At 39.0% G+C, this 24,232-nt stretch overlaps 1 protein-coding gene across 6 annotated transcripts in view; it reads left to right on the top strand.

Moving 5' to 3' along the window:
• Nucleotides 1–20,385, top strand: part of PPIL6 (peptidylprolyl isomerase like 6) — a 30,593-nt gene extending 10,208 nt beyond the window's left edge. For 2 of the 6 annotated variants that reach the window (XM_055330110.1, XM_055330105.1), the window contains 5 exons: nt 546–608; nt 740–887; nt 5,372–5,428; nt 15,381–15,516; nt 20,179–20,385. In XM_055330110.1, coding sequence (XP_055186085.1) covers nt 546–608; nt 740–887; nt 5,372–5,428; nt 15,381–15,516; nt 20,179–20,290 — 516 coding nt within the window. In that variant the 3' untranslated portion in view covers nt 20,291–20,385. Of the gene's footprint in view, nt 1–545; nt 609–739; nt 888–5,371; nt 5,429–5,783; nt 5,899–5,992; nt 6,875–15,380; nt 15,528–20,178 lie in introns of those variants that run through there. The other 4 variants (XM_055330107.1, XM_055330108.1, XM_055330109.1 and 1 more) reach the window with 4 other exon arrangements.
• Nucleotides 20,386–24,232: the final 3,847 nt, after the last annotated feature.

Below are 24,232 nucleotides of genomic sequence, written 5' to 3'. Positions count from 1 at the left end.
TTCCCGACTCAGAAAGGACATGGCCTGGCTCTGGGTAGCTAATCTTCATGTCTGTCAAAATCCAAAACATGCGGTAACCAAATCCATGGCATTCAGGTTGGATATTTCCCAAATTTACACAGGACAGAAAATTCCCAGTCTGTTTCTTTTCCCAAAGGCACCAACCAGTGCTCCTCTCCACACCTAGCTTGCAGTGTAGGGGACATCTAGGCCATGTGATCTCTCCCTGGTGTGACATGTTAAGGTTATTCAAAGCTTGGCTAATAAAGGGTTTTTAAAAAGTATGTTATTCAAATAGGTTGTAAAGACTTGATATAAGAAAATGAAACAAACTTTTCAGTCCTTTTTTTTTCTTTTCAGTCTTTTAAATTTGCTGTTAACATTATCCACTGTTAATGATTTCAAAATCTTATCACTGAAAACATTATTCTCCTGTATTTTGGGTGACTTCTAAAACTATCTTCCAAAAATAAAAAAAAATGAAAAAAATAAAACTCTCTTCCAAGATACTGACCTGCATTATCTTTTTCTCCCTATTTTAATAGCATGATTTTGTGTTCTTGGACATTTCTATTGATTTTCATCCAATTGGAAGACTGATTTTTGAGGTAAGAGGTTTTTTGCTGTTCTTATTTATTTCTATTATTTATTTATTTTTTTGATATGTGGGAAGTGGAAGTAGGAATCTGTAACTGTCAAAATATTAAATATTTAATCTTTGAATCCTTTTTATTTGTAGCTATACTCTGACGCATGTCCCAAAACGTGTAGAAACTTTCAGGTCTTATGCACAGGAAAAGCGGGGTATTCTCAAAGTGGCATCAAGCTACATTACATAGGTTCAGTTATTCATCGAGTAGTACCAAATGGTTGGATACAAGGAGGAGGTAAGTTTAAAATCTTAAATACAACTTAATTATAGCATCAAATCAGAATATCCCAAATGTTGTCTACCTTTGTGAAATGCACATAGAATTAGATGTATTTAATATTAGATATTATATATGTTGAAAGGATATGTTATATGGCCAAAGGATTAAGATATTCATACTCTTTTTAGAAATGTCCTAGATTTTGAAATAAACACCCATGTTGGGCTCCATGCCTAGTGTGGAGTCTACTTAAGATTCTCTTCCTCTCCTGCTGCCCCACCCCGCTCCCTCTCTTAAAAAAAAAAAAAATGCTCACCTAAAAAAATAGGAGTACCTAAAAAATCCAGTGCTTTTAAGAGACATTCTAAAGGTAGGAATTTTAAAATAGAATGAATATATGGAAAACAACTTATTTCTCACCAAAGATGTTACATTGTTACAAAGTAAAAGAGCTAAAGCATTTTGATCTCCATTTTTGCTCTCTTTTCAGGTCAATCCTTTGACTTCACACAGACTAGGTCTCTCCTAACAGCACAAAATTAAATTTTGAAGGCCTTTTGGGAAGAAGCCCATAGGGAATAATCAGACAGTAATTTAAAAATAATTGGCTTAGAGTGTAAGATTTGCTTGAACCTGATGAAATATGCAGAAGCTGAAATTAATAATGCTTAAATATTTTTCTACAATCTGGAATGTTCTGAGGCTGATGAAAAAAATGTAGATTTAATCCAAGCATTTGTATGAAAAACAACTATTTTTCCCTCAGTGTCTCCACAAACTGAGATAGCACCCATAGTGTTATCTAACCTTATTATTTCCTACTTCACATACACATATGGTATGTATCTTCCTATGTCGATAAACATATACAATTTTTTAGGGTCCACCTAGTTTTTCATATTGCTGTACCAATTTACAGTTGGCCCTTGAACAATAAGGAGTCTGAACTCTGGGGGTCCATTTATACACATTTTTTTTACAGTACAGTAGAGGAAATGTATTTTTTCTTTTAAAGGTTTATTTGAGAGAGAGTGAGACTGCGCATAGGTGGGGTAGGGGCAGAAGGAGATGGGGAGAGAGTCTTAAGCAGACTCCACACTGAGCGTGGAACCCCACATGGGGCTCAGTTTCATGACCCTAAGATCACGACCTGAATCAAAACCAAAAGTTAGATGCTTAACCGTCTGTGCCATGCAGGTGCCCCTTCCTTATGATTTCTAAATAACATTTTCTTTTCTCTAGCTTCCTTTATTGTAAGAATATAGCATATAATATACAAAACATTCATACTGTTTATGTTACCAGTAAGGCTTCTAGTCAACTGTACACTATTAATAGTTAAATTGGGGCGGGGGGGTAAGTCAAAAGTTATATGGGGGTTTTCAACTGTGCAGGGGTTGGCATCACTAACCCCTGCATTGTTCAAAGGCCAACTGTAATTCTCCATAGGTGAACATTTAGATTGTTTTCAAGTATTTGTTGGTATAAAACCATCCTCAAGGGGGCCAGTATCAGGGTCTCCTGAAACTTAGTTCAGTGTTGACTATTGTGTGGTGGGCTCTCAGCTATGTTCTTTTTTGTTTTATTTTTGGTTTTTGGGTAGAGGTACACCTCTCCTTCCAGAGCCCCAGACTAAGATTTGTGAAAAGTAGGTGACATTACTTGTTTGTTTACTATTTGAAATAAAAATTCCAAACAGTAAAATGCACAGATCTTGGGTCATGATTCCAAATAATGAGGCAGCAATGTTAAGGGCAGTTGGGAAAAAAAAAATGCTGATTACTATAGATTCAAATTGAAATGATAAACACAAGTTGTACCACTTAGTACTTAGGCACTTAGTATCTCTGAATCAGTTTCTTAATCATAAAATGGGGGAAATTATAACATCATAGGATGTAGTGAGGATTCAGTGACATGGTATACTGGAAGTACCAAGTTCTATAAACGTTTTCCTTTCAGATATCAGACTCCCACCAGGCTGTGGGGAGAATTTTGGAATATGGGTGCTAAATGTGGTTTTCCACTGTGCTTGAAACTGCTTCCCAACACCACTGCTTTCCTGATGGGACCAGCGGGGCCTACATGGTCTATAATACCCCCAGCTTCCCTTCATCCTCTGACATCTCCTCTCACTCTCCTCCACACACTGGCCTACTTGCTGTTTCCTAAGAACATCAAACATACATGTGCTTGGCGTCTTTTGTTGTTTCTTTCTGCCTGGAACACACCCCACCCAGCTATGCCTCAGATATCCCTTGCTTCAGCCTCTAATCTGTTTTGGATTTTGGCCAAGTTCATCTCAGCAAGATTTACCCAACCATCTTATTTAAAACTGCCACTTTCCTATCCACACAGGATAGTCTCTTCACTCCCTTCCCTGCTGCTTCTCCTAGCCCCTTATTTTTATTTTTAAAATAAAATCTTTTATTTTTTTCTTCATAGCACTTTTCATCACTGGAAATACTATTACTTATTTCCTAGAGAGTTTGTTTAGTGTCTGTTTCTCTTCATTAGACTATAAATAATTTCCATGAGGGTAGAGGATTTTATTTATTTTGTTCACTGAACGGTGTCTGGTATACAGTGAGTGCTTAAAAAATATCTTTGAAAGGATGAACAAATAAACAGATAAACAGGAAACATACATTCTGCTCACTTCTAAAGCACAAAATGAAAGAAGATACCAAGTCGTGAAGCCAGTTTGGTGAGATTTTCTTTTTGTGGCTCCCACAAGGCCCACTGACTTCTGAAGGAACTCATGAGATAGAGTTTAATACATTTTGTCAATCATCATCAATATAATGATGGTGAAGAAGGTGGTAACGAGAAGATGTCTTCCATAAGCATGCAATGCTGCATGACCATGGCCACCAGTGAACGAGCATTATGCTCTTCCAGGCAATGCGCTAAGTGCTGTCGGTAGAACATGATTTTGTTTAATTCTCAGAATTACCTGGGATGCACTTACCATTATTCCTGCCTATACAGATGAGGAAACACCTTGGGAAAGGGAACTAACATCAAAATTAAAATCAGACTCGTCTGATTTTAAAGTCTACTTTGAACCACTACTCTGCATTGTGTAGTTTGTTGCCAGAAGTACAGAAATAGTATCATATATATATATATATATATATATATATATATATATATATATGGCTGAATTCAAGTACTGATGGAAATGGTGTCAATATAAAATATTTACCTGGGAGATGTGAAGCAAATGGCAAGAGGAATGGTGGGTGTTGGAGAGACAGGGCAAAGGAGTGTCATGAACACTGAAGTGAGTTAGTCAGTAGAAGTTGCAAATCACAGGCAGATTTGTCTGAGCAAAGCAAACTCTAGGATCTTAAGGAATTGGTGCTGGAGGACCTTCGACATCCCCATTGCTGGATTTAGCCTTCAGCCCCTGCAGTATGCTCCTGAGAGCTGCTGAGGGCCCAGGGGGATATCAGGTGGAGTAGGGTTGAAGACTGCAGGCTTAATGATTAACTTCTGAACCAGTCTGTGAATGGAATTTAAATGCTACTTGCCAGTCCTGAATAAATTCTCTCCACATGCTTGCTGTTGCATCTGATTTCTTTAAAACAGTGTGCTTTTATTACAGGTATATCACTCACACTGCGTTAAAAAGGCACAGCCTTTCAACAGAGATGTATTGTACACTGTACTCGAGGAGGGTGAATGAGAGGGGAAGAAGTAAAGAGGTGCTGATGGGGAGGCTGGGGGGTGCAGAGCTTAGAGACCCTTATTTCCACTAGAGTCCGCTATTTCCAATAGTCAGCTGGGTTTCCCTTTTAGCTGTAGATAGAGAAAAAGTAACTTGTGCATGGAGGATGTTTACAGTAGGAGCATTGCCTGAGCCTGAATATTTTTATAAGGCATATAATGCAAAATGGGACATGACAAATACTTAAAAAAAAAAAAACAACCACCACCTTCTAACATTTTAAAGGAACTTCCTTTCCAAAATAACTGGCTAAATAAATGAATTATCTCTCTAGGATTCCAAGAAATGAAAATTTGAACGTTTATTCTTTTTAGTGCATCTATTTTTATTCCTTCTCTAAAAAGGCCTCACGTTCCTATTTCATTCTCCCAGTTTGATCTTTCCATTTTCCCAAAAAGCAAGGTGGACTATGGGATAATTTGTGAAGCAAGAAGGATTTATATGAACATGCTTCCTTTAAATTGTGATCACAATTATAACATAATACTTCATCATTTCAAAGGTTTGGCACTATAATTTAGCCGACTTCAATTTAGCCTACTTCAAAGAGTTATGATCAGGGGGAAAAATGGGATCATGAATGTTAAAGTGCTTACAAAATACAAGTGAAATCATTATGGTAATATCTTAATGGTTTAGATATTAAACAATTATGTATCTTAGGTATAAGTGGAATCATAATTTAAAGCTTTTCCCCCTGACCATTACTATACTCTTTTTTAGTCTCTAAACAAAATTCTAATGTTTGTTTATTGTTCTTTCTCAGATATAGCATATGGAAAAGGAGATGACGGAGAGTCGATTTATGGACCAACATTTGAAGGTATGTACTTTACATTCTGTCAGTCACATATCAGCTGGTAATTCAAATCTATCAAGACTGGACAATTCATAACTCCAAATAAGATGATGTTTAGCATAATTTGTATTTGTATTTTTAAGGCTTGTAATTTGCCATGCTCGTACCCAGAATTTAGTACTTTGATAATCATCCCATTAAGACTGGTATTGGGGATCCTGAGAAGATGGGGTAGTGGTGATGGCATAGTTTTTAAATTTTTTGAAATTCCAATATGAAAACAGATCATACAAGTAGATAGAAAAACTAAAAACCCATGGATAACATTTACAACAAAACTGGGTGACAAGGTATCTAAATGAATTCTCAATACAAACAGATGAGGACAAATTACCTACAGCCATGAAATCTGCATGGTGTCAGCATCTCTGTGGGAGAAAGCAGCACATCTGATGGCCTTGAGAATAACAGCACCCCAAAATGGCCAACAGTGGGTGAGTGCAAGGGGTCCCTAGTATGGTTTGAGAAGCCAGAGCAGCCTAACCTCTCTGGACTCTTAAAATTGATCTGAAAGGGTTTCCAGGACAGGTCCACAATGAGGAGGTGTTACTGTGAATGGATTCAAAGTTATGCAGAATATAAGGCAACGGTGACAAAGAAGGAATGAGGACAGACCCAAGAAATCTCAGAAAGCAAGTTGCCACGTTGTTGAACACTACATGAAAACAGCACAAGAGGGAGCTTTGTGAAATCAGGAAAGCTATCTCCCTTCTAAAGCCACACACCCTTCTAAACATATAGGAAAACTAATTTTACATAAAAACAAGCCACAAAAAGTTTCATGGTTATCAGATGTAGTAAAAGAGAATAAGGAGCAGAGTAACATTACTACAGATAATGAAAGTACACTAGAAAGACATGCTCACAAAACAGATTAAAACTGTACAAATTTCAGATTGAGCCAGAAGCCATTGAAAATATAAGACAGGAAAGAACTCATAAATCAGAATTAGAAAAACAGACTTGTGGTTACAGAACTAGGGAAGAATTAGCAGTAAAAGAACACTTCAGAAATAAATTAGAAGGAACATGGATCAAATAAACATGACAGATAATCTAAGTCTTAAAAGAAGTCAAAGGTGGAAGGAGGGAATTTTTTTAAACCAAGAAGAAATGAAGAAAGTTAAAAAGGATTTATAAGAAAGTGACAAATAGCTGGAAAGAGAAGATCCAACATATGGACAGGTGTCCAAAGGATTAAATGAATGCAAGGGAATGAAACAAATACTAAGAACTAAGAGTGAAAACACTGTCCTGAATTTAAAAAGGACTTGATGGGGCAGCCCCGGTGGCTCAGCTCAGTGGTTTAGCGCCTGCCTTCAGCCCAGGGTGTGATCCTAGAGACCCAGGATTGAGTCCCACGTCAGGCTCCCTGCATGGAGCCTGCTTCTCCCTCTGTCTGTGTCTCTGTCTCTCTCTCTCGGTGTCTCTCATGAATAAATAAAGAATTTTAAAAATAAAATAAAAAGTACTTGATGTTCTAGTTTTGTTTTTCATGGTGGTTACACAGCTACACACAATTGTCAAAATGCATCAAACTGAACATTTACGATAAATGTGTATTATCATATATTTATATCTCAAGTAAAAATATATGTATAAAAACCTTATACTTATTGAAAGAGAAAAATGCCATTTAATAAGATTAAACCAGGGCAACCAACACTAAGACATATTTTAGCAGCATTATTGGACAGTTAAGAAAAAGTAAAAATTCTTTGGCCAGTAGGCGAAAAGAACAAGTGATTTATAAGGGAAAGAAAAGTAGGTTATCATCGTATTCTCTGACATCATATTATCATGCCACCAGAAGATGGAGTAATACATTTAAGATGCTCAAGGAAAGGAAACGTGAGCTAATAATTTTTTTTTGTTTGTGAGCTAAGAATATATATATTTTTAAAGATTTTATTTATTTAGTCATAAGAGGCACACACAGAGAGAGAAGCAGGCTCCATGCAAGGATCCCGAGTCTCTAGGATCACACCCTGGGCTGAAGGCAGTGCCAAACCGCTGAGCCACCTGTGCTACCCATGAGCTAAGAATTTTTATATTCAGCCAAACTCAGTCAGAATTATGAGGGGCACATAGACTTTTCAATATGGAAAACTTTAGGGAATAATGTTGCCACAAGCCCTTCTTGATCCTGAGGAATTTCACACAAATTATGAGAGAGACCTTGACATAAGGATTGGTGATAAGCATTAATCACAGAATGACTTGCGAAACTAAAATTTAACGAGGGATAAAGCGTGAGAGTATGATATGTAATGACTCTGTCTTTAGCCTGCCTCTTTAAAACTGGAAGAAAATAGGGAGAATATATGCAAAAACTTTTAACTATTTTCAGTAGTGATAACAACTAATATTGTTATTTTGAGACTGCTGTATATGTAATATGGAAAAAGTAATTATAGGATATTCTAAATTCATTTTATGTGTTCTTGAGAATCATGATTTGCAATGCAGAAAGAAGGGAGATACAAATGAAATATGACAGAGGCTAATAAGTAAAATATCCTGTATTGGATATATCAGTTTAAACTCACAAAGTATCATACCTACATATATAGCTCTATCCACTGATTTGGTCTACAACAACCACCTAGTGGCATCACACACTCCTAGCATTAAGATTGTTGTTCTGAAATCTCATTTCTCACTTAAAGATACCAGGGCTCCTGGGAGAAATGGCAGATTTTAGTTCCGGGACAGGAAATTACAAAATGAGCCTGGAACTTCATGTTCAGTCATGCTATTACCAGATAGCAAGAAAGCTATTAAAGATTTACCATGGTTGGGACGCCTGGGTGGCTCAGTGATTGAGTATCTGCCTTCAGCTTAGGTCCTGATCCCAGGGTCCTGGGATTGAGTCCTGCCTCTGGCTCCCTCCCTCTCTCTCTGTGTGTGTATCTCATGAATAAATAAGTAAAATCTTAAAAAAAAAAAAAAAAAAAGATATACCAGGGTCATATCAAAGGCCTTGGGAGACAATTTGAAAGGGCTCTCACTGGCCAAAGATTTGAACTTCAAAAAGAATAGTAACCACAAATAATTGAAACCCAACAAATGTTTTCAATCCATGAGTTCCTAATGACATATTATAAAATAAAGTCTAATAGCTTGTCTTTGGGGGAATGATGGGAAATAAATTATCTTAAAAACTGATAAGATTTTTTTTCCTATATGAACTGTACTATAGATAAGAGAAAATTGCTAGTTATAAAAGTATCCAGTAGATAAATGAGAAGGAAATAACAAAGTTAGAATAGCACCACTTTGCTGCCCCCAGTGAAATAATGGATCTAGTATCTGCTAACTTCACAAAAACAGACACAACCAGACATTATGAGCCTTCTGTGGAAAGAATGCATCACCTAAGGGATAGAACATGAGTCTGATTAGGCCTCTGGGCCCAGCTGCCAATCTGAAGGAAATACAACTAGTTCTGACGTAATATGGTCTTAAAGATCTCTGCACTGTGCAAAATCCTGCAATAAAAGCTACAGGACTTATGACAAAAGTGAGGTACCAAAAACCCTTTCTTAGTGACACATTAAAATAAGGAGTAACCTGATGCAACAGTAATAGTTTAACATATACTTTATGGTCAAGAAACACATAAATACTATAATAGATATGGCACTCTACCTTGAAAGCTCCCTGACGTTTGTGGAGGTGGCGTGGAAAGAGCTGCGGCTAGTGAATGACTGTGAAGTGGTGGAAGGCGGGTTCTCTGAAATCGGAGGCAAGTTGTAACATCAGACATGGGTGGACGCAGCTCACAGTGTGGTGCCCTGTGGCCGATGTTGGAGGGGTGTGCGCATTCCTATGTAGTTCGCAAGGTTCGGCAGGGTTTCTACACTTACCTGGTGTTTCTCCTAGAAATTGCACATAAACTCAGGTGAGATTCATGATGCTCGGTTGTTCCCTAACTTGTCAATCAAGTTGAAACTCATTTGCCTTTTCAACACAGGTATTAGAGGCAAAAGGACAGAGAATAGAGAACCATGCCGAAGTGTCCCATGCAGGTGCAATCAGCAAACTTCTGACTGGGAGAAATTCTAGAGGTGAAATAGCTTAGGTTTATAATCAGATAAAAGTAAGTCAAGGGCCAGAGGCAGAACTTGAAGAGTAAGAGACTTAAAAAGGCCTAACAAGTCTTTTAAAATGGCATAGACTAAACTATATTACTTAGTAGCTACTAATATTTTATGGACTATTAACATGGTTGACCTGAAGGCTTATCAAAAACATAAACAGTTGATCAACACGTATTTTGCATGTTGTGTGTATTATACCATAGTCTCACAATGAAATAAGCTAAAGAAAATGTTAAGAAAATCATAAGAGAAAATACATTTACAGTTTTATACTGTACTTATTGAGAAACCTCCATATTATGAAGTGGTGACCCCCACTCCCCTCAGATCAAAGCAGTGCTGTTCTAAGGTCAACTGTATAAGGAAACACTAAATATGAGAGCATTTAAAAATCAGAGGAGTGGTTATTTTTGAACCAGACAAGGCACTTTGGGGAAAGCTAGCCTGAGTAGGGATGGAAAGGGTGCTTCCCTTATAGTAACTAATAATAACTTTAACTATATATTAGTTTTCTTTTTTTAAAAAAAAGATTTATTCATGAGAGACACACACACACACACAGAGAGAGGCAGAGACACAGGCAGAGGGAGAAGCAGGCTCCATGCAAGGAGCCTGACATGGGACTTGATCCCAGGTCTCCCAGGACCACACACTGGGCTGAAGGTGGCACTAAACCGCTAAGCCACCCAGGCTGCCCTATACATTAGTTTTCTATGGCTTTTGTGTCTTTTTTTAATGCAATGAAAAGATTTTTAAAAAAGTAATATTGAACCAATACCAAAGTGAAGAGAAAAGGAAAAGCCAATTTCCTTCTACATGCATGTAGAGCCAGCTTTATCAAGTGAAACCATGCAAATGACGCAATTTATTTATTCATTCATTAATAAAACATGCAACTCTTAGGTGCCTACATGGGGCTAGGATCTCAGGAAACAAAGATGATGTGACCAAACTTCCGGCCTCAAGGATTTTAGGTCTGGTGCAGACAGATATTTAAACAGATTAGTTACAGGCACAGGGCCAGTGGCAGTTGCAGAGGAAAAACTGAACACTGTGGGAAAAAAACCAACAGCTGCCTGGGAGAGTTGGGGGCAGTGGCCCAGAGCAGCTTTGGCTGGGTCTTAAAATAAAACATACAGATGGGGAAGGGATGTTCCTGAACGCTTTCCTGATAGGCTTTATCCCTGATGAGAATCTATCCCACCTGTCCACCCCATGGCCACTGTCAGCACTCCTGTCTGGAGGCACAGTCTCAGACAACTTGGGTTTCTGCCCAGCAGGAGACATACCTGCCCCCTGGACAGCCCTGCACTTCGGGTGATTATCTCTCAGTCCTATCTTTACACTCTTGGGGAGAGTTAGTCTCTGAATGGAGATGACTGTCCTCTGGTGCCTGGCCCAGTGTTTAGGGAAGCCTCCATTACTCAGGATGTCTGCACCTACAGAATTAGAAATTCAGTAACCCATCAAATGAAAAGGAGAGATGCCCCAAAGGAAAGATGAGTGACTGCTTGGAACAGCAAAGGAGTTGTTCTCTGTCTTTCACACCACCACCACCACCACCCCTCGCCCCCTGCCACCGTGGAGGTGTATACATCGGTCAGCCGGTCCTTCCTTCACGTCTCTCTCATTGAGCCCTATGACTAAGAGCTGCAGAATTGAAACTTGGGCCTTCCTTGCCAAAAACAACTACAACCACAAAAGTCATTTTTATTAAGCTGAGCCCAATAAATTTAAAAGAATGTAATAATTTAATTGATGATTGTTTTATAAATTGGTTAATCTTTTTTTTAACTTGAAGAAAGTCTATTTTGCCATTTTATATATATATATACACACACACACATATTTTTTTTAATTGAAGTTCGATTTGCCAACATACAGTATAACACCCAGTGCTCATCCCGTCAAGTGCCCTCCCATTTTGCTGTTTTAAACCACTTTTTAAATTGTCTTCCCACATCCTATGCTGAATGTTAGAAACTGAATATTAGCCCTTTTTTCCTCCTTGCATAATACCCTTAATTCTTCCCACTGGCTGAGGGAAGGCGACTAGGTGGTTTGGGCTGACTAGAGAAAATGTCATTTATACAAAAAGCAAAAGAAAAAAGGAATATATTTTAAAATACTGTATTATCCTTGTTACATTAAGAAACAAGTTTCTTAATATTAGCTTGTGCCCTAATTGACAAATATAGCACTTAGTATCCATCTGTCTAATTCTTAAACCTCCTTGACTTTAAATGAAAGCATTCATTAATAAAAGGCACAGAGCCTGATGTACTGTCAGTACTAAATAACTGAAGATAGTATGGTCTGGGTAGCCATTTAAGGGCTATTTTTTTTTTAATTGTGAGACTTATATATGGAAAGTGCATATGTACAATTAAAACATAATTATAATGCAAACCCCCATATTACCATCCTGTCAAGAAAGAAAAACTGTCAGCATGCCAGAAGCACTCTATTTGTCCATCCTCAGCAATAACTCCTTCAGAGGTAACCACTAGCCTGACTTTTTTCCTTGCTTTTCTTGATAGTTTTACCACCCATGTGTATGTCCCTAAACAATATAAATTTTGCCTATTTTTGAATTTTATGCAAATGGAATCCTACTGTAAGCATTGTGTGTCATGCTTCTTTTGTTCATCACTGCCTATGAAATTCATTCATGTTGTCTATGGCTAGAATTCTCACATTGTCACTAGCGTTCAATATTATAAATACACCCTAAGTATTTATCCACTCAAGTGTTCATGAATACTGGCTATTCATTCCTAATGTCACACACACAGTCAACATGTTTATATATAAATGTTTCATTAAAGCAACAATTAAAATATGCTAAGTAGTACACTTTCAGGTACTTTTATATAATAATAAATAGTGAATAGCTGTTATTTAAATATGACAGTAAAAATAGAACAGTTGGTTTACAAAATTGATATTGCAGGAATCAGGTCAGATTATATGGAAGTGTCCTAAACTGTTTGATTATACTTTTACCAGAGAGAATGCATGGCAGTTTTCCCAGACTTGTAGTTGCTTCCTTTATAAGCACCAGAATGAGCTCTATTTTAAACAAATTCAGAAACTACTTTTCTTCAGCACATAAATTCAGATATTTATGTCAAATAGTTACATTTTACCCGTAATGTATGTTATAAATGATGCCAGTTTTAACCAGAGAGCAGTAACTACAATTTCATATCTTCCATATCTTATTGTAAGTGGCAGAGGCAGGAATTCCTGAGTCACTGACAATGTAATGAGAGAGTTCTGAGCTCCTACCATAGCTTTTAAACTTCCTTCCATGCCTCAATTAACATGACCTAAAAATAAAATTACTAATTACGCTATGCTAGTTTAGCCAGCACCGAAATTTTAAAATTTTTGCCAAGCAATAAAAAGATGTTTTTTGTTCTTCCTACTTCAAAACATTTTTCTGTCAGTTGTTAAAATTTGTCCTTTCCATTCAGGGCTGCTGATAGAGTTAAAATAGTCTAGAATAGTTAATTATCCCATTCACAGACAAAGTGGTGGGGGGCTGTGGAGAGGGTTGGTAGACTTCTGGATTAGTTTTTTTCCCTGTCCTAAAAAAATTGTGAGCCCATTAAATGTACATTTTTGTTATATAATGGAAAAGTCTGAAGTTCTGTATTTAGCACTCAGAATACACTAGGTGTTCAAAACATATTCTTCAAATGAACAAATGTTGAATTAAACCTAGGATCTTCACTCTCCATCTTATTTGTGAAAAAAATTTTCTCTATTAATGTAAAAATATTATTTGGATATCTACTTTTCAGAAAAGCTTCTCTCGGAACTTTATTTAGAACACTGTTATGGCACTGGTTCCCATCTTTAAGTGAGTAATATGTTCCAGCATGGCTGGAGGTCCACTCCATTCCCCAAGTGAGCTATGAAGGAGTTTCCTACAGCCCAGTCGTAGCTGCAGCTCATGCTGAGTATATATGGTAAGGGTCACCACAACTTGTTATTCACAGCAAAGCCCCCCCCCTCCCCCCAGAGGGATGCCTTCCAGGAGCAAGAACAGGTGGGCTTTTACCCAAGGGCTTTACCTGGTGTGGCACATTCAATTCCCCTCTGCTCTGCCGTCACTGCCAGTCTTGAAGCAACAAGCCTCAGGTCCTTAAGTTCCACAGCAACATTCTGTTAAAATGATCATTCACAGAGTTATTTAATTTTTACACATTTTTTGAGGTAAACACACTTTATAAGTTAGGGGCTGCCAATACCTACATATTAACTTTAAAAGTTCATTAAGCTTTGAAAGTTTTCTTTCCTATTGCTTACAGAATTTAAATTTATCATATTATCTAAGAACAATGAATGACAAATATGATTTTGTTAAAACTCTGAACCTTTGCTTTGGGCAGACTTCTATGCCATGCAATTTTCTGTAAAATTAATGGATTATTTCTTAATTCCCCTGAAATGAATATGGAGCATCAATGTAATTATATAGACTCATTTATATAAAAATGGGTCTATATGCCTTATTTGCATTCCATAAGATTTCAGAGGTTTATACTCAGTTTGTAATTTAACAAGCAAAAAGTAACTACTACAGATATGGCTTAATTACTTAGTTAGTTTAGCTCTGAAACTTAGAATACTTAGCAACTGCATTTACCAACTAAACTCAACACCCAGGAAACAATCTAGTTAGGAAATGAGTAGAAAACATAAATAGAGACTTTTCCATCCAGATGGCTCACAAACACATGAAAACACATGAAAAGATGCTCAATATCACTTATCATCGGGGAAATGCAAATCAAAACCAGAATGAAGGGCACCTGGGTGGCTCAGTCTATTAAGCATCTGCCTTCAGCTCAAGTCATGATCTTGGGGTCCTGGGATGGGACCCCCGGTTGGCTCCCTGCTCTGTAGGGAGTCTGCTTCTCCCTCTCCCTCTGCCGTTCCCCCTGCTTGCACTCTCTCATGTTCTCTCACTCAAATAAATCTTAAATCTTAACAGTTAATGTTCATATCTTTCAATTATTTCCAGAATTTTATATAGTTATTGAATGAAAACTTTAGTGAACTCCTCTTCCACCTCTTCCTTCTGTGTTTTTGAATTTGGAAGTGAATCTTACTTCATGCTAGAAACAGCACTTCCTGAAAACCGTAGCCTAATTCACCACCATACAATTCTCTGTTACCCTTACACTAGAAAAGAAAAAAAATCCACTTTCCACAAAATCTTGGTCAATCTATATAAGGTTTGAGATTAATATTTATTTAAAGACTAGTAAAACTAAGCATGAATTCCTTTCCTTTCGTCACCAATATTTAAGGACACATACAGCCAGTTAATGTGCTAGGAGGCCCCAGGAATAAAGCTATACTGAGACAGGGTCCCTGCCTGTACCCACGAGAGAAGAAAAGCCATGTAAACAATGGCACAGTGCTATAGACTACCACAGAGGTCTGTATGAGATGCTGTGAGGGGAAGGGTCACATCCAAAAGCCCTCTCAAAGAGGGTATTTCTAATGATCACATCAGTAGTTTGAATGAAATACTAGTGCCAAAACAGCTCAAGAAAATGTGCTGATCTTTCTTAGCAGTGTACTTCCTTTGACATTATTAACGTACTTCCTTTTACATTGTTAATTTCCTTAGCACACTTGTTTTTAGGTAATGATAAACTAAAGGTAGACAAATGTTCAAAATAGTTCTAATTAAGACCTTATAGCTTATCTTTTCTAACAGTCCAGTTGAATGAAATATGAAACAATACAATTTAGAAATATATTAATGACCTACTATTTACTGTCTCTTTTAGATGAAAACTTTTCAATTCCTCATAATAAAAGGGGAGTTCTTGGAATGGCCAACAAAGGCTGTCACAGCAACGGGTCACAATTCTACATCACACTGCAACCAACGCCCTATCTAGATAAAAAATATGTGGCTTTTGGGTATGTGCATTGTAAGTTTGTCTATATATAATGCTTATATACATAAATGTGGTTTGGGGCACCTGGGTGACTCAGTTGGTTAAGTGCCTGACTCTTGATTTTGGCTCAGGTCATGATCTCAGGGTTGTGGGATTGAGCCTCAAGTGGGGCTCCACACTCACCGTGGAGTCTGCTTGTCCCTCTTTCTCTGCTCTCACGCTTTAAAATAATAAAATCTTTTTTAAAACTGTGGTTCAAAAAGATTTGGTACATAGTTTATGAGTAACTGAAGATAAAATTTTAAAGCAAAAATAATACAAATATAGACAAACGTTTAGAACAAATATTTCATAAGAAGATTGCTATTTATAAAAAATACATAAAGCATTAAGGCCCAGCCATTGTAATGTTTTGATTATCCATCCATCCATCCATCCTTCTATCTTCAGCCTCAAGGATACTGTCATTCTTTTTTTTTTTTTTTTGAGGATACTATCTTTCTTACTATGAATGATACTGTAGTGCTTCATCACAGAGATATATTTAGATGCATAAGTGAGGTGAAGCCATTAAGTACCTATTAACACTGTGAAAAGATATATGAAAACTATTCAAATTCCAAGTAACTTTTTTAACTGAACAATTTAAAATGTGGAAATAACTCAGGTTAAATTATTATTAGAAAATTGCTTATAGGCATGTGGACCTAAAATAGATGAATGTACCCTTTATCATTCCAGTGTTTATGCCTCTGTTTGAATAGTGAAGTGAATATGAGTTGAAGCTTACTTGGCCTTCCTTGAAATGATGCAGTGTTAGAATTTTTCTTTTTTCTAAATAAGTATTAATTATTCCAGCCACTCCACTGGGGTAATTACTGACTCTTCATCCCATGAAGAAATTTCACAGTAGTTTTAATTTAAACCACAATTATCCCTACAGTATAATGCAAGTGATATTTCTAGACTGAAAAAGCAGAAAGTGTATTTTCATCCAAAGGAAATTTCTTTAAAAAGACAGTTTTATATTAATAGATGCATAACCTAAAATGATGTGTTGTCTTCTATTTTCCCTGATCCTAATAAACCGTATTTTGATTTTGAAAATGCATTCTTCAATTATTTTAAGATCCAAATAACACACAATTTCTTGGATCATTTAAGTATCTTCCTGTCATCTTAACCACATGATTGGTGATCCTTCATATCTTCCAAAAGGTACCTTTCTCAGACACAAACATGACTACTTAAAATGTTTAATGCCTCCTTCTTCACCACCTCCACCCCCAGATGCATGTAGCCTCAAATCTACAGTGGCACTCAGGGTCTTTACTGTCTGGCCCCACATCTTTTCCAGCTTTCACGTCTGTTAACCTCCTGACTCATTCATTGAACCAGTATTTTATTAAGCACCTAGTGTATGCCAGTCATGGCACTCAGTCCTGGGGAAAGAGTAAATAGGCACAACTTCTGCCCTATTTAGGGAGCTTATAGTGTATTAGAAACCAACAACTGTAAGCCCGTGAGACATAGGCTATGCCAGTTCTGTAGAGAGTACACTGGGGATACAGGAGAGAGAGGGAAGATACCATCCAACTCCTCTAGTAAAAGCAAACACAGATCCCTAGAGGATAGCAGTGGAGTGGAGGATGTGGTCTCCTTCTAATGATTATTATTTTCTATGTGATTCATCTTCCTCCAGGGGGATCTTGCTCACTCAATTTCATTGTCACCACCACACTGGTTTTTAGGGAGGTACTGTACCTCTTTTATTGTTCTAGCCCAAGTATGATATCAACTGATCCTTTAAATCTCCAAATCAGAGCTGAGTCTGGGCTGAAGTATTTAAACAAGACCTTAAAGAAACACTAGGGATAAGCTGAAAGGCAATACCACAAAAGGCAAGCAGATACTCTGACAAAGTGTAACTCTTTCAGGGGTACCGTCCTTCCCCACTGTAGGGCTGCCTCTGGTGTTAATGCTGTCTCTTCCTATCATCTCAGAGCATCCCCACGTTTATCCAAGCTTCTGGAATCCCAGACCTGTTTAGCAAGGTCCACAGAGAGACAGATCCTCCTTTTGACCCCTAGTTTCTCATATATGAACTTGCCCCTACAGATGGATGACACTAGAAATGCCCTTCAGGGGAGACTGTATCAACCCATAGTTTTGCCCAGCAGTTTCGCAGGGAAATATCAAAACACAAGCCTGTAAGCTCTCCATTCACACATGCATAGGTAGAAGGGGTATATGTTGGGGACACTGGTGTGGGGGGAATTAATTTCATTATGAGGGACTTCCATACGGGGAAAGGGTCATAGAAAGCTTCAGGAGAAGGTGAGGTGAGTATTGAAATTCAAGTAGAATTTAGCCAGAGAAAACTGAAATCAAAATGAGTAAAATCAAATTTTAGGAAGAGTGAAGAGCCTTTGCAGAGGGGCTTTAAGGAATAAGGAGAGCCTCTTAATTACAAGTCATTTGGTCTGGCTAGAGCTTAGTACCCCGGAGGTGAATGGAGAGACAGGAGGATGGAGAAGAGGAGATGGTCAAGGCCCAGGTTCCAAAGGTCTATAGGTGTCATGCTGCTAAGTAGGAACTCCCACCCAAAGGGGATGGGAGGCCACGAAGGAACTAACTGGAAACAACATGACCAGGTTCTCATTTTGAAAAAATTCTTTGAAGCAGAAGTAACTAATTAATTGGCAAAGGATGAAAATGAAATTGGAAAGGCCAGTTAAGAAGGGATGGTAGTAGTGCCATAAATGAAGTCCTGGTCCATGGCATCAGCAGTACAGAGAAGGAAAAGAAAAATTCAAGAGACACTTGGAAGGTAGATTCAACAAGACCTCATGATTATTTAGATGGCGGTGGGGAGATCATGGGAAGAGGATCAAGCAGTGGTATGTCAGACTCTTCTGCAGTGAGGCAAATGTACTACAATCTGTGCTATCCAGTATGTTAGCTGCTAGCCACATGTGGCCACCGGGCCCTCAAAATATGGCTGGTACAATGGAGGAACTAAATTTTAAATTTAAATACCCACATGTGGCCAGTGGCTACCGTACTGGGCAATGAAGAAGGTCTAGAGAAACTCCTAGGATTTTAGAACTGGTTGGGTGGTTGAAGCCATTCACCAAGACAGAGAATATGGGACAGAAGTTCATGAATTCAGGATGGACAAGTTATGCTTCAGATTAGGACACCTACACACGTGAGGCAGGTGGCAACTCTGGAGTACCATCAGGAGGTATTCAAGGGGGGCAAAGGCTGGAAATGGAGATTTGGAAACTCTCACCATGGCAGCTGGACTGCAGCGGGACCAGAGTTCCATTGCTCCCAAGACAGCCTCTGGACCTTTGCTTATCTGCCTCCCTTTAGTCTGCCAAAATCCTGTTCAAGGCTTCAGTCAGAAACCTCCTGATTACCCAAATCATACTGTTTCTTTGTCCTCCTTGACACACTGTAAAAACTTGCATCTTCTGTTCTAACACCTGTCAGAGTGGAGAGATGCACAGAGTGGGGTGCTCCTTCAGTATCTGTGAAACCAATCTAGAGAACAGGCTCTACATCCTCTTTGGTCAGAGGTGAATCTATCCATTGACCTCTTGCTCTTCATCCTCAGCAACCTTGTGTTGGGCTCTGTGTCATGGTTTCTGATTGGGATAATCTGAGGCAAAGACATGACTAGAGCATGACCAGTGTTAGCACTGTCATGTCCCTATGAAAGTTCATGAAATGGAAATTGCAGCTTCCCCCAGCCACTGCCTCAACTCAAACACTGGTTTGAGGGTACCAGTCCTATGTTTAGGGCTGTCTCTCTTTCAGTTGAAAGAACCATCATATGAGTCTAGCTCCACTCAGGGAGTTCCAGCTCTTGGCCAGCAATGTCTACAGAGATCCAAACAAGCATGGCTTTGAGCTTTTATTTACATATTCAGTGACGTTGATCAAGTGCCTACTATGGGGGCGGGCACTGTGTTAGGCATTGAGTACTAAGTAAAGCATGAAGGATGTCCTCACGGGAGAAATTAATCCAAGAAGCATATAAATAGATGTTCAAATAACCCTGATAATTCCTATAAAGACAATGGGAAGCTTGACATAAGCAGGGATGGGTCTGGGAAACTTCCCTGAGGAATGATGACTGAGCTAAAATCTGAAGGAAGATCGGGAGGTGGGGAAGCAAAGGGGAAGGGGGGGGGGCAGGAGCAAAACAGCTATGGCAAGAAAGCCACCAACATGGGATACTGAGGTACAAGTCAGTTCAACTGGGGCAGAGAGCCAGGGGAGGGCGCCACAGGACAGCACTGGAGGGGGTGGGGAGGCCACCAAGGCAGGTCATGATGGAGACTTTCGGTCTTTTATCATAATAATGGGAAATTATTGAAGTGTTTTAAGCAGGGAGGTGAGATCAGACTTACAATTTCTTTTTTAAATTTTCATTTTTAAGAGATCTAACAGTAATGAGGAGACAGATTGAAAGGGGGGTCCCAGAACAGATGTGGAGGAACTATGGCAAAGTGGACACATCTAGAGCTATTTATGATACTTATGACTGATGTTAACTGATGTTAATGTGATTTATAGGAAATAGCCTTAGCTAAACAGGATAGGATTCGATTTAGGAAAGGAAGCTAATGTGAACATTTATGACTAAATTTTCCATTTTTTTCCTCCTATACAGGCAGTTGATTGAAGGCACAGAGGTTCTTCAAAGACTAGAATTGGTTCCAACAGAGAATGAAAGGCCAAAACTACGATGTATAATTACTGACAGTGGAGATCTGTATGCCTGATTTTCATATCAACATTTTCTAACAACTTATTATTATGTATCTATCAGCTGTTTCTATATTTAAACAGTGCTTGATAAAATATAATTTGAAAGCTCTGCAGACTCTGTAGGTTAGCTCACCGAACACCTGATCCCTCATTTTCCTTTCTTGTCTGTGCCACAGAGACTATAAAAGCAAAACATTCAATTTCCCAGCCTCCTTTGCAGCCAATAGTGGCCATGGGATACCATCTGGGCAGTGAGACAAGAGTAGAATGCCAGTGGTCTTGCCCCTACCCCTTCATCCGGTCTGGAACGCAGACAGGCTGGAGCCATGAAGGAAAGGCCAAGAGAACCGGAGATGTCAGCCCCAACTCTTTAACTGCAGAACCAATCCCGGCAAGTACCTATCTCTGGGCTTTTTACTGTGAGACAAATAGACTCCTGCTTGCTGACATTGCTACTGGTTGATTATTTTGCTACTTGTAGACAAAACCATTCTTTCCTTTTTTAAAAAAAAGGTTATTTAGGGCAGCCCCGGTGGCGCAGCGGTTTAGTGCCGCCTGCAGCCCAGGGTGTGGTCCTGGCGACCCGGGGTCGAGTCCCATGTTGGGCTCCCTGAATGGAGCCTGCTTAAAAAAAAGATTATTTATTTATTCGTGAGAGACACATAGAGAGAGAGAGGCAGACACACGCAGAGGGAGAAGCAGGCTCCCTTAAGGGGATCCCAATGTGGGACTCGATCCCAGGACCCCGGGATCACACCCTGAGCCGAGGGCAGATGCTCAACCATTGAGCCACGGAAGTGCCCTGCCAAAACCATTAATTTAGCAGCAGTTCCTAATGGCTTCCCAATCCTAAAGCATTTAGAACAGAATTATGTTGTTTGTAAACTACATTTCTGCCCTGAGAAACTTGGTAAATAACCAAATAGAAAAAGAGACCATAAAAAAGTTCATTGTAATATTTCATGGTTTATACACAGCACTCAGAAAAGGTCATATACTTTGGATATTTTTATAGGACAGGAAGAGAATGCTTCTCTCTGAGCCACACCAACCATATGAAAACCAAGTGCTTGGGTTAATCATCTCAACCCAAATCAGCCCTGCGGTGGTTGACTCCTGAGATGTTACTGGGGATCCTGCTTTGTCAGCTGCTCCTGGGGAGCCTTTAAAACAGACTGCCGGACCCTGTCCTTGATCTACTGAGTCAGTCTCTAAGTGTGGGAGAGGGACTCTGTACATTCATTTAGCTCAACCCAGAGGTTCTTGTTTAGCCAGCTGGGCACTAGTCATTTGGGAATCCGTGCAAGACAAAGGTAACTGGTTTCAACCCCCTCTTTGTAGTTACTGAAATGGGTGACTCTTTTGGTGGTGACCTTGCTTAGCTGCCTTCACCACCACTGCCATTGCATTCATGCTCTGTCCAAAGCCATTAAGTTTTGGGGTTTTTCTTGCCCATTGTGGAAAGTCTTCTAAGAATCTCTCCTTGATACAATCTTGAGGCAGGCCTCTAATGGACTCGGGGGTTGCCAAAAGTAGGCCTATGCTTTTTTGTTGTTGTTGTTTTACTTTGCATTTTGAAAGGATTATAAATTTATAGGAAGTTACAAAAATATTACAGAGCAGTCCTGATCACCCAGGTTCCCCAAAGATACACCTTACACAACAACTGTACCAGGCAATTGATAGTGGTACCATTTTATCATGTGTAGATTCATGCGATGGATACTACAGTTAAGCCACAGAACTTTCCAAAAAGACCTCCCTTGGCTACTCCTTTATAGTTACCCCTACTCCTCTGCTCCCCACCGTCCATCCCTGACAACTGAAATATGATTTTTTTTTCTAAATAACAGCTTTACTGCGATTTGGTATAAGATTTTATACTAAGACTGGAGGTGAATAAGGAGAAAGCATATTGCTTATGTCACATTCTCAAGTGACCCAGAGGCAGCACAGTGTTCAGAATGTGTGTTCTGGAGCCAGACAGCCTGGGTTTGATCCTAGCTCTGCCATTCCCTAGATTGACAGACTCAGGCAAGACTTCACTGTGCCTCTATTTCTTCACATCAAAGCAGAGTACCTACTACCACAGAGTTGTTGTGAGGGTCCAAGGAATCAATAATTTGTATGCAGGAACTAGAATAGGACTTTTAATTAATGTATGCTCAATAAATTGCTGGTGTATAGCCTTCAGGTGTTGGCCTAGGAAGTTGTATTTTTTAAAAGCTCCCCAATGACTAATAGTGAGATTTGGGAAACACTAAAAAGGAGATAGCTCCTCTTTCTCTCTTCTGAAGAGTTTTGGCCAACCTGAGACAGGCTAAACTATTTGCATGAAACCTCTAGATTCTCTCGCTCTGGGCCTTTGGGTTGGGTTCCTCTGGTCATACCTGGGACATTTCAATGGGGAGCTGGGCTTGCCACAGGGACTCTTACCAACTGGTAAAGCATGTGATGAACGAAACTGATACTTTGCTGAGATCCTAGTTAAAACAAATTACAAGCATTAGTCATGTAATAACAAGCAGCAGAATAATTCTCACTTGCTCTTACTTGCATGAACCTGTGTACTAGGGAATTAAGCACTTTATCTGATATTGTGAAAGAATCGAGATATTTCCATTGGTGTAAGAAGCTGATTCCAGCTCCCTTTACTTTTCAACTTACCTGCAAAGGTATAGGTAGAACTCTGCCAATGTTCTAAAAGATGACAAGTTCCTGGTCCCTTTGTTTGCTCCCATTTCTTACTCTCAGGGTGCGCAGAAATTTTAATCACAAATCTGTAGGGCGCCTGGGTGGCTCAGTGGTTGAGCGTCTGCCTTTGGCTCAGGTCCTGATCCCTGGTCCTGAGATTGAGTCCCACATCAGGCTCCCTGAAGGGAGCCTGCTTCTCCCTCTGCCTGTGTCTCTGCCTCTCATTCTCTCTCTGTCTCTCATGGATAAATAAAAAAATTAAAAAAAAGAACAAATCTGTAGGCAGTGGTTCTTATTACCACCATTTAAAGGTACATGCAGGGATCCCTGGGTGGCGCAGCGGTTTGGCGCCTGCCTTTGGCCCGGGGCGCGATCCTGGAGACCCGGGATCGAATCCCATGTCAGGCTCCCGGTGCATGGAGCCTGCTTCTCCCTCTGCCTGTGTCTCTGCCTCTCTCTCTCCCTGTGTGACTATCATAAATAAATAAAGAAAAAAAAATAAAAGTCTGTAATTGTTGTTTAAAAAAAAAAAAAAAAAATAAAGGTACATGCAGTGATACTTACTTTTTTTTTATATATATTTTTTTAAATTTTTATTTATTTATGATAGGCACACAGTGAGAGAGAGAGAGGCAGAGACACAGGCAGAGGGAGAAGCAGGCTCCATGCACCGGGAGCCCGATGTGGGATTCGATCCCGAGTCTCCAGAATCGCGCCCCGGGCCAAAGGCAGGCGCCAAACCGCTGCGCCACCCAGGGATCCCTGCAGTGATACTTCTGTAGAAGAATGATGTAGATGTGTAGCCACGTCATTTGGAGAAATTGAAGGATTCAAAACTTATCCCAATTAATTCCAAATATAAGATTTTGATTTAACCAAATTGAAAGACTGATTTGATTAAACAGAAGGAATTCTAGACTTTTCCACATCTGCACGTATGAAAATAATGGTATTCTGATTTACACAAAATGTCATGTGATCTTGCCCTAATCACTAATATGGCAAAATCAAATGCATATTCTGTAACTTACACTAAGTCACGTTTATAAGGGGAATGTGGTATCTGGACATTTTTCTTATTTTGGGAGATTTAAGATAAACATTTAAAATTCTATCTAAAGAATTTGTCCCAACGGCAAGCCATGCCCTATTTGTTAATGAATAAATAGTCTGGCAACCTCAGGATTCCATACTCTGAATTTTTGTGCTTTATACGTATCTTAAGTTAGGAGTGTTTGTCCCATTACCTAGCATTGTGGCAA

The sequence above is a fragment of the Nyctereutes procyonoides genome, unplaced genomic scaffold, assembly GCF_905146905.1.
Source record: "Nyctereutes procyonoides isolate TBG_1078 unplaced genomic scaffold, NYPRO_anot_genome, whole genome shotgun sequence".
NCBI lineage: Eukaryota > Metazoa > Chordata > Mammalia > Carnivora > Canidae > Nyctereutes > Nyctereutes procyonoides.
Note: the sequence above shows the minus strand (reverse complement) of the source record. Positions and strands in the feature narration are given on the sequence as shown.